Source organism: Hyperolius riggenbachi, chromosome 1, assembly GCF_040937935.1.
Source record: "Hyperolius riggenbachi isolate aHypRig1 chromosome 1, aHypRig1.pri, whole genome shotgun sequence".
NCBI lineage: Eukaryota > Metazoa > Chordata > Amphibia > Anura > Hyperoliidae > Hyperolius > Hyperolius riggenbachi.
The window spans coordinates 3,838,741-3,849,392 of NC_090646.1; the positions used below are offsets into that span (position 1 = coordinate 3,838,741).

A 10,652-nucleotide genomic window follows, 5' to 3' on the forward strand; every position below is an offset into this window, starting at 1 on the left:
AATAATAATAATAATAATAATAATAATAATAATAATAATAATAATAATAATAATAATAATAATAATAATAGTGTGTGGGGGGATCTAAGTCCCCAGCTCTCCTGTCTATATAATAATAATAATAATAATAATAATAATAATAATAATAATAATAATAGTGTGTGGGGGATCTATGTCCCCGGCTCTCCTGTCTGTATAATAATAATAATAATAATAATAATAATAATAATAATAATAGTGTGTGGGGGGATCTATGTCCCCAGCTCTCCTGTCTGTATAATAATAATAATAATAATAATAAAAATAATAATAGTGTGTGGGGGGATCTATGTCCCTGGCTCTCCTGTCTGTATAATAATAATAATAATAATAATAGTGTGTGGGGGGATCTAAGTCCCCGGCTCTCCTGTCTGTATAATAATAATAATAATAGTGTGTGGGGGGATCTATGTCCCCGGCTCTCCTGTCTGTATAATAATAATAATAATAATAGTGTGTGGGGGGATCTATGTCCCTGGGTCTCCTGTCTGTATAATAATAATAATAATAATAATAGTGTGTGGGGGGATCTATGTCCCTGGGTCTCCTGTCTGTATAATAATAATAATAATAATAATAATAATAATAATAATCATAATAGTGTGGGAGGAGGATCTATGTCCCCGGCTCTCCTGTCTGTATAATAATAATAATAATAATAATAATAATAATAATAATAATAATAATAGTGTGGGAGGAGGATCTATGTCCCCGGCTCTCCTTTCTGTATAATAATAATAATAATAATAATAATAGTGTGTGGGGGGATCTATGTCCCCGGCTCTCCTGTCTGTATAATATTAATAATAATAATAATAATAATAATAGTGTGTGGGGGGATCTAAGTCCCCGGCTCTCCTGTCTGTATAATAATAATAATAATAATAATAATAATAATAGTGTGTGGGAGGATCTATGTCCCGGCTCTCCTGTCTGTATAATAATAATAATAATAATAATGTGTGGGGGGATCTATGTCCCCGGCTCTCCTGTCTGTATAATAATAATAATAATAATAATAATAATAGTGTGTGGGGGGATCTATGTCCCTGGCTCTCCTGTCTGTATAATAATAATAATAATAATAATAATAATAATAATAATAGTATGTGGGGGGATCTATGTCCCCGGCTCTCTTGTCTGTATAATAATAATAATAATAATAATAATAATAATTATAATAATAGTGTGTGGGGGGATCTATGTCCCCGGTTCTCCTGTCTGTATAATAATAATAATAATAATAATAGTGTGTGGGGGGATCTATGTCCCCGGCTCTCCTGTCTGTATAATAATAATAATAATAATAATAATAATAATAGTGTGTGGGGGGATCTATGTCCCCGGTTCTCCTGTCTGTATAATAATAATAATAATAATAGTGTGTGGGGGGATCTATGTCCCCGGCTCTCCTGTCTGTATAATAATAATAATAATAATAATAATAATAATAATAATAGTGTGTGGGGGGATCTATGTCCCCGGCTCTCCCGTCTGTATAATAATAATAATAATAATAGTGTGTGGGGGGATCTATGTCCCCGGCTCTCCTGTCTGTATAATAATAATAATAATAATAATAATAATAATAGTGTGTGGGGGGATCTATGTCCCTGGCTCTCCTGTCTGTATAATAATAATAATAATAATAATAATAATAATAATAATAATAATAATAATAATAATAATAATAATAATAGTGTGTGGGGGATCTATGTCCCCGGCTCTCCTGTCTGTATTATAATAATAATAATAATAATAATAATAATAGTGTGTGGGGGATCTATGTCCCCGGCTCTCCTGTCTGTATAATAATAATAATAATAATAATAATAGTGTGTGGGGGGATCTATGTCCCCGGCTCTCCTGTCTGTATAATAATAATAATAATAATAATAATAATAATAATAGTGTGTGGGAGGATCTATGTCCCCGGCTCTCCTGTCTGTATAATAATAATAATAATAATAATAGTGTGTGGGGGGATCTATGTCCCCGGCTCTCCTGTCTGTATAATAATAATAATAATAATAATAATAATAATAATAATAGTGTGTGGGGGGATCTATGTCCCTGGCTCTCCTGTCTGTATAATAATAATAATAATAATAATAATAATAATAATAATAATAATAGTGTGTGGGGGATCTATGTCCCCGGCTCTCCTGTCTGTATTATAATAATAATAATAATAATAATAGTGTGTGGGGGATCTATGTCCCCGGCTCTCCTGTCTGTATAATAATAATAATAATAATAATAATAGTGTGTGGGGGGGATCTATGTCCCCGGCTCTCCTGTCTGTATAATAATAATAATAATAATAGTGTGTGGGGGGGATCTATGTCCCTGGCTCTCCTGTCTGTATAATAATAATAATAATAATAATAATAATAGTGTGTGGGGGATCTATGTCCCCGGCTCTCCTATCTGTATAATAATAGTGTGTGGGGGGGATCTATGTCCCCGGCTCTCATGTCTGTATAATAATAATAATAATAATAATAGTGTGTGTGGGGATCTATGTCCCCGGCTCTCCTGTCTGTATAATAATAATAATAATAATAATAATAATAATAATAATAATAATAATAATAATACGTGTGTGGGAGGATCTATGTCCCCGGCTCTCCTGTCTGTATAATAATAATTATTATTATTATAATAAAATATTAATTGATTTTGTGCTTCCTGTCTGAATTATACTAAAATCAAAAATAATTTGCTTATTTTAATATTCCAAATCTTTGTTTTATTTTGATATAATTAGGATAAAATATTCAATAATATGGAATATGTTGGCAGCAATTTTTTTTATTATTATTAAATGGAATAAACAAATTGTGAATGATGTTTTAAGCAATGTTTTAAGGTAATAATTACTTTTTATCATTACATTCACCAACTATATTTCTTTCTGAAATTAAATGAAATATTCAAAAGTTGCATTCACAGTGGGACGTTATTGCCCTGTGTTATAAAGTCATTATAACGCAGGTTAAGGGCCCTTTTACACTTAGTCAGTTGGTGTGCGTTAGTACGCGTTGGTGTGCGTTAGTACGCGTTTTTTTATAGCAGTGCATTTGTGACAAAGATTTCAGTTAAAACGCGTTAAGTGTGAAAGGTGCCATAGGAAAACATGGGACTTACTTTGAAAATCAGGTTTCTTTCCGTTTTAACTGAGATCAACTGATTAAGTGTAAAAGGGCCCTTACGCACTGTAACGTTAAGCCTATGCGACATTGACAGTGCGACGTTACAGTCACGTTGTAAATGTTGCATTATGGTAACTCACAGCTTGCATTGCGCTACATCTAAACGCAGACGTTACACAGATACAGAGAGACATACTTTTCATTGCCTGTATGCTTCACTGTATCTGCTGTATGTGACAGTAACGCAGCATTAATATGCGTTGCCACGTTTTTTTGTGTTGCGTTGTAATGCTGCATTCTGACTTTAACATCGCTTTACAACGCAACGTCCCACTGTGAATATGCCCAAATCTATTCTTATATGATACATCAACCCATTGTTGATAAACTATATTTTTCTGTTTTTTCCAAAATGTCAAACACCATATTATTTTATTATTATTACTATCATTATAACTTAAAAATAATCAGGTACAGAGAGGATAGTAGACATAGATCCGCCCACACTATTATTATTATTATTATTATTACTATCACTTTACAGAATACATAGACATGTCTGACTGTCCTCAGAAGAGCTCACACTCTAGTCCTACCATAGTCCTACTGTAATGTCCTACCATATTATTATTATGTATTTATATAGCACTGACATCTTCTGCAGCACATTACAGAGTACATAGTCATGTCACTGACTGTCCTCAGAGGAGCTCACACTCTAATCCTACCATAGTCATAGTCTAATGTCCTACCATATTATTATTATGTATTTATATAGCACTGACATCTGCTGCAGCACATTACAGAGTACATAGTCATGTCACTGACTGTCCTCAGAGGAGCTCACACTCTAATCCTACCATAGTCATAGCGTAATGTCCTACCATATTATTATTATGTATTTATATAGCACTGACATCTGCTGCAGCACATTACAGAGTACATAGTCATGTCACTGACTGTCCTCAGAGGAACTCACAATCTAATCCTACCATAGTCATAGTCTAATGTCCTACCATATTATTATTATGTATTTATATAGCACTGACATCTGCTGCAGCACATTACAGAGTACATAGTCATGTCACTGACTGTCCTCAGAGGAGCTCACACTCTAATCCTACCATAGTCATAGTGTAATGTCCTACCATATTATTATTATGTATTTATATAGCACTGACATCTTCTGCAGCACATTACAGAGTACAGAGTCATGTCACCGACTGTCCTCAGAGGAGCTCACAATCTAATCCTACCATAGTCATAGTGTAATGTCCTATCATATTATTATTATGTATTTATATAGCACTGACCTCTTCTGTAGCACATTACAGAGCACATAGTCATGTCACTGACTGTCCTCAGAGGAGCTCACACTCTAATCCCACCATAGTCATAGTCTAATATTATGTAAATACACCTCGGCTACCCTCACTGTGATCTGTAATGACCCAGGCTGCCCTCTAGCCGCAGCTGGCATAACTGCAGTCACACTGTCACTAATTCACACACCTCTTTCAGTTCACCTCACTAAGATCTGATATGACCCAGGGTGCCCTCTAGCTGCAGATGGGGTAGCTGCAGTCACACAGCCCCTGTACAGCATATGACTGAGGAGGGCTGGATGGTGCCCCTTCATATAGGAGAGCACGGTTTGAGTCCTAGCTGGAGCCAGAATCTGTTCAGTGTTTGAGATATACTCCCTAATGCTCCAGATAGCCTACAGAGCGCCCCCTAGTGGCTGCAGTTCTAGTGGCTGAAGATCTAGTGGTGGCAGTTCTAGTGGCGGCAGTTCTCAAATGCTGCAACAGGAGAAAGGCCTGGTGCACACCAAAAACCGCTAGCAGATTTTGAAACGCTTTTTCTTATTTTTCTGTAGCGTTTCAGCTAGCATTTTGCGGTTTTGGGAAGCATTTTTGGTGTAGTAGATTTCTGATATTGTTACAGTAAAGCTGTTACTGAACAGCTACTGTAACAAAAAATGCCTGGCAAACCGCTCTGATCTGGCGTTTTTCAGAGCGGTTTGCGTTTTTTCTATACTTAACATTGAGGCAGAAACGCCTCCGCAATCCAAAATCTGCAGCAGCCCGGGAGTATGCATTTCTGTAAAACGCCTTCCGCTCTGGTGTGCACCAGCCCATTGAAATACATTACCCTAGCGGATCCGCACCCGCAAGCGGATCGTAAAACGCAGCCGAAACGCTCTGGTGTGCACTAGGCTAAAATGTCTATTAGTGCTATCACAATGCTGAATATACAGAGTATGGGGCTGTACGGTGCTGGATATATAGAGTACAGGGCTGTACGGAGCTGGGTATACAGAGTACGGGGCTGTGCAGTGTTAGGTATACAGAGTACATGGCTGTACGGTGCCATTTATACACAGTACAGGGCTGTATGGTGCTGGGTATACAGAGTACAGAGCTGTATGGTGCTGGGTACAGACTACAGGACTGTACAGTGCTAGGCATACAGAGTACAGGGCTGTATGGGGCCATTTATAATGCGTACAGGTCAGTATGGTGCAGAGTATACAGAGTAAGGGGCTGTACGGTGCAAGGTATACAGAGTAAAGGGCTGTATGGTGCTGAGTATACAGAGTACGGGGCTGTACGGTGCTGGGTATACACAGTACAGGGCTGTATGGTGCTGGGTATACAGAGTACAGAGCTGTATGGTGCTGGGTACAGACTACAGGACTGTACAGTGCTAGGCATACAGAGTACAGGGCTGTATGGGGCCATTTATAATGCGTACAGGTCAGTATGGTGCAGAGTATACAGAGTAAGGGGCTGTACGGTGCAAGGTATACAGAGTAAAGGGCTGTATGGTGCTGAGTATACAGAGTACGGGGCTGTGTGGTGCTGAGTATACAGAGTACAAGGCTTTATGGTGTTGGGTATACAGAGTATAGGGCTGTACGGTGCTGGGTATACAGAGTACAGGGGCTGTACGGTGCTGGGTATACAGAGTACAGGGCTGTACGGTTCTGGGCATACAGAATACAGGACTGTATAGTGCTGGGCATGCAGAGTACAGGGCTGTACGGTGCTGCATACAGCTGTACGGTGCTGGGTTCATAGAGTACAGGACAGTATAGTGCTGAGTATACAGAGTACAGGGCTGTACGGTGCTGAGTATACAGAGTACGGGGCTCTGCGGTGCTGAGTATACAGAGTACGGGGCTGTGCGGTGCTGAGTATACAGAGTACGGGGCTGTACAGTGCTGCATACAGCTGTACGGTGCTGGGTTCATAGAGTACAGGACAGTATAGTGCTGAGTATACAGAGTACAGGACAGTATAGTGCTGAGTATACAGAGTACAGGACAGTATAGTGCTGAGTATACAGAGTACAGGGCTGTACGGTGCTGAGTATACAGAGTACGGGGCTCTGCGGTGCTGAGTATACAGAGTACGGGGCTGTGCGGTGCTGAGTATACAGAGTACAGGGCTGTACGGTGCTGAGTATACAGAGTACGGGGCTGTGCGGTGCTGAGTATACAGAGTACGGGGCTGTGCGGTGCAGAGTATACAGAGTAAGGGGCTGTACGGTGCAAGGTATACAGAGTAAAGGGCTGTATGGTGCTGAGTATACAGAGTACGGGGCTGTACGGTGCTGGGTATACAGAGTACAAGGCTTTATGGTGCTGGGTATACAGAGTACAGGGGCTGTACGGTGCTGGGTATACAGAGTACAGGGGCTGTACGGTGCTGGGTATACAGAGTACGGGGCTGTGTGGTGCTGAGTATACAGAGTACAAGGCTTTATGGTGTTGGGTATACAGAGTATAGGGCTGTACGGTGCTGGGTATACAGAGTACAGGGGCTGTACGGTGCTGGGTATACAGAGTACAGGGCTGTACGGTTCTGGGCATACAGAATACAGGACTGTATAGTGCTGAGCATGCAGAGTACAGGGCTGTACGGTGCTGCATACAGCTGTACGGTGCTGGGTTCATAGAGTACAGGACAGTATAGTGCTGAGTATACAGAGTACAGGACAGTATAGTGCTGAGTATACAGAGTACAGGGCTGTACGGTGCTGAGTATACAGAGTACGGGGCTCTGCGGTGCTGAGTATACAGAGTACGGGGCTGTGCGGTGCTGGGCATACGGCAGTACATATACACACAGTAACAGTAATAGAATGTAGTGCGGGCACCCTGCTGGTGCCCAGGTAGGTACCCACCTTCGGCTGCCTGTATCACAGTTCTCTCCACTCCCTGGAAGGTTTTGCTGGCCAGCTCCTCCAGGGCACAGAGTGGGGAGGAGGGGGGCAGGGCTGCAGGGCGAGGGGGCACTTTGCCTTGGCAGTTTCTCTTTGTTGATGGTCGGCTTAGAATGTCCTCTATGCTGAAAGGAGTGAGGGGTTTAGTGATACCAGAATCCATCAGCCCTCTCCTCCTGTCCTTCATGTCCCCCCGGAATTCACAAGAGCCCCCCAGGATGGCAGAGCTCCGGCAGATGATCTGCAGCACACATCGTCCAGCACTCCGTCTGCTTGTGTGTGTGACAGTGTGTGTGACAGAGAGACAGAGGCAGGGAGGAGTCCCAACATCACTAACCCCCCTCTGTACAGCTGAGGAGGACTGTCCCACCCAGAGAGAAGAGCAGGAGGACCCAAATCTAACCCTACAGCCTTCCCCTGTCCAATATATACAGCCCCCCAAATACTGAGGACTCCCACCCAGAGAGGAGAGCAGGAGGACCCAAAACTAACCCTACAGCCTTCCCCTGTCCAACATATACAGCCCCCCAAATACTGAGGACCCCCACCCAGAGAGAAGAGCAGGAGGACCCAAAACTAACCCTACAGCCTTCCCTGTCCAACATATACAGCCCCCCAAATACTGAGGACCCCCACCCAGAGAGGAGAGCAGGAGGACCCAAATCTAACCCTACAGCCTTCCCCTGTCCAACATATACAGCCCCCCAAATACTGAGGACCCCCACCCAGAGAGGAGAGCAGGAGGACCCAAAACTAACCCTACAGCCTTCCCCTGTCCAACATATACAGCCCCCCAAATACTGAGGACCCCCACCCAGAGAGAAGAGCAGGAGGACCCAAAACTAACCCTACAGCCTTCCCTGTCCAACATATACAGCCCCCCAAATACTGAGGACCCCCACCCAGAGAGAAGAGCAGGAGGACCCAAATCTAACCCTACAGCCTTCCCCTGTCCAATATATACAGCCCCCCAAATACTGAGGACCCCCACCCAGAGATATAAGCTGGGGGACCCAAAACTGCTCTGCACAGCCTTCCCCTGTCCAATATATACAGCCCCCCAAATACTGAGGACCCCCACCCAGAGAGAAGAGCAGGAGGACCCAAATCTAACCCTACAGCCTTCCCCTGTCCAATATATACAGCCCCCCAAATACTGAGGACCCCCACCCAGAGAGGAGAGCAGGAGGACCCAAAACTGCTCAGCACAGCTTTCCCCTGTCCAATATATACAGCCCCCCAAATACTGAGAACCCCCACCCAGAGAGGAGAGCAGGAGGACCCAAAACTGCTCAGCACAGCCTTCCCCTGTCCAATATATACAGCCCCCCAAATACTGAGGACTCCCACCCAGAGAGGAGAGCAGGAGGACCCAAATCTAACCCTACAGCCTTCCCCTGTCCAACATATACAGCCCCCCAAATACTGAGGACCCCCACCCAGAGATATAAGCTGGGGGACCCAAATCTAACCCTACAGCCTTCCCCTGTCCAACATATACAGCCCCCCAAATACTGAGGACCCCCACCCAGAGATATAAGCTGGGGGACCCAAAACTGCAACACGCACCCTGCACTGCTACACCTTCCTCTGTCCAACATATTACATATACAACCCACAAATGCACAGGACCCCCAAACTGATCACACAGGACTCCCAAACTGACCACACAGGACCCCCAAACTGACCACACAGGACCCCCAAACTGATCACACACAGGACCCCCAAACTGATCACACATGACCCCTAAACTGATCACACACAGGACCCCCAAACTGACCACACAGGACCCCCAAACTGATCACACACAGGACCCCCAAACTGATCACACATGACCCCCAAACTGATCACACACAGGACCCCCAAACTGGCCACACAGGACCCCCAGACTGACCACACAGGGCCCCCAAACTGATCACACACAGGACTCCCAAACTGACCACACAGGGCCCCCAGACTGACCACACAGAACCTCCAACTGACCACACAGGACCCCCAGATTGACCACACAGGACCCCCAACTGACCACACAGGACCCTCAAACTGACCACACAGGACCCCCAAACTGATGACACAGGACCCCCAGACTGACCACACAGAACCCCCAACTGAGCACACAGGACCCCCAGACTGACCACACAGGACCCCCAGACTGATCACACACAGGACCCCCAAACTGATGACACAGGACCCCCAAACTGATGACACAGGACACCCAGACTGATTGCTCACATCCAACCTTTTTTCTCACTCAGGACACAACTAAAATGTTAAAGAGACACTGAAGCGAAAAAAAAAAATATGATGATATTATGATTTGTATGTGTAGCACAGCTAAGAAATAAAACATTAAGATCAGATACATCAGTGTAATTGTTTCCAGTACAGGAAGAGTTAAGAAACTCCAGTTCTTATCTCTATGCAAACAAGCCATTAAGCTCTCCGACTAAGTTAGTCGTGGAGAGGGCTGTCTTCTGACTTTTATTATCTCAACTGTAAGTGAACGGTTTTCTTTTCCTCTGGCAGAGGAGAGGTCATTAGTTCACAGACTGCTCTGAAAGAATCATTTTGAATGCTGAGTGTTGTGTAATCTGCACATATTATAGAATGATGCAATGTTAGAAAAAACACTATATACCTGAAAATAAAAGTATGAGAATATTTTCTTTGCTGCTAATCTTCTAGTAATTATTCATAGTACACAACCAATTCATTATATCATATTTTTTTTTCGCTTCAGTGTCTCTTTAATACACATTCTTATAATATCCTACCTGGACTATTGTAACATACTACTTTGTGGAGTACATATTAACTCGGCGCCGCTCAGTTCGGCGCGGGGAGAGCTGAATGACGGTTCTCACCGCTGCCGCTAAACTCTGAGGCGGCATTACATACTATTCCCCCTCCGAGTCGTCACAATTTGGAGGGAGATGTAATTCGAGGTCTGGCGGCCGCCGCAGCCCCAAATTATCGCTACGTGCCCCGCACAGCATAACATTACTGCTATGGGGGGCCCAGCTTCAGCGCTCAGGGCCCCAAATTACCACTACGCACCCCGCACAGCATAACATTGCCGCTAGGGGGCGCTCGGCTCTCAGAGCCGCACGCCAAAATCAACTGATCCGACTTTGTGGAATACCAGGTAACAGACTGGCACCGCTCCAATCTATACTGACCTCAGCTGCTCCTCTCATTCATCTTTCTTCTCCCTCTTCCTCTGCTGCT

At 43.4% G+C, this 10,652-nt stretch overlaps 1 protein-coding gene across 1 annotated transcript in view; it reads right to left on the reverse strand.

The window, feature by feature from the left end:
* LBX2 (ladybird homeobox 2) overlaps window positions 1-7,710 on the reverse strand; it is a 139,973-nt gene extending 132,263 nt beyond the window's left edge. The window contains exon 1 of the mRNA XM_068265991.1: window positions 7,386-7,710. Coding sequence (XP_068122092.1) covers window positions 7,386-7,611 — 226 coding nt within the window. The 5' untranslated portion in view covers window positions 7,612-7,710. The remainder of the gene's footprint in view (window positions 1-7,385) is intronic.
* Window positions 7,711-10,652: the final 2,942 nt, after the last annotated feature.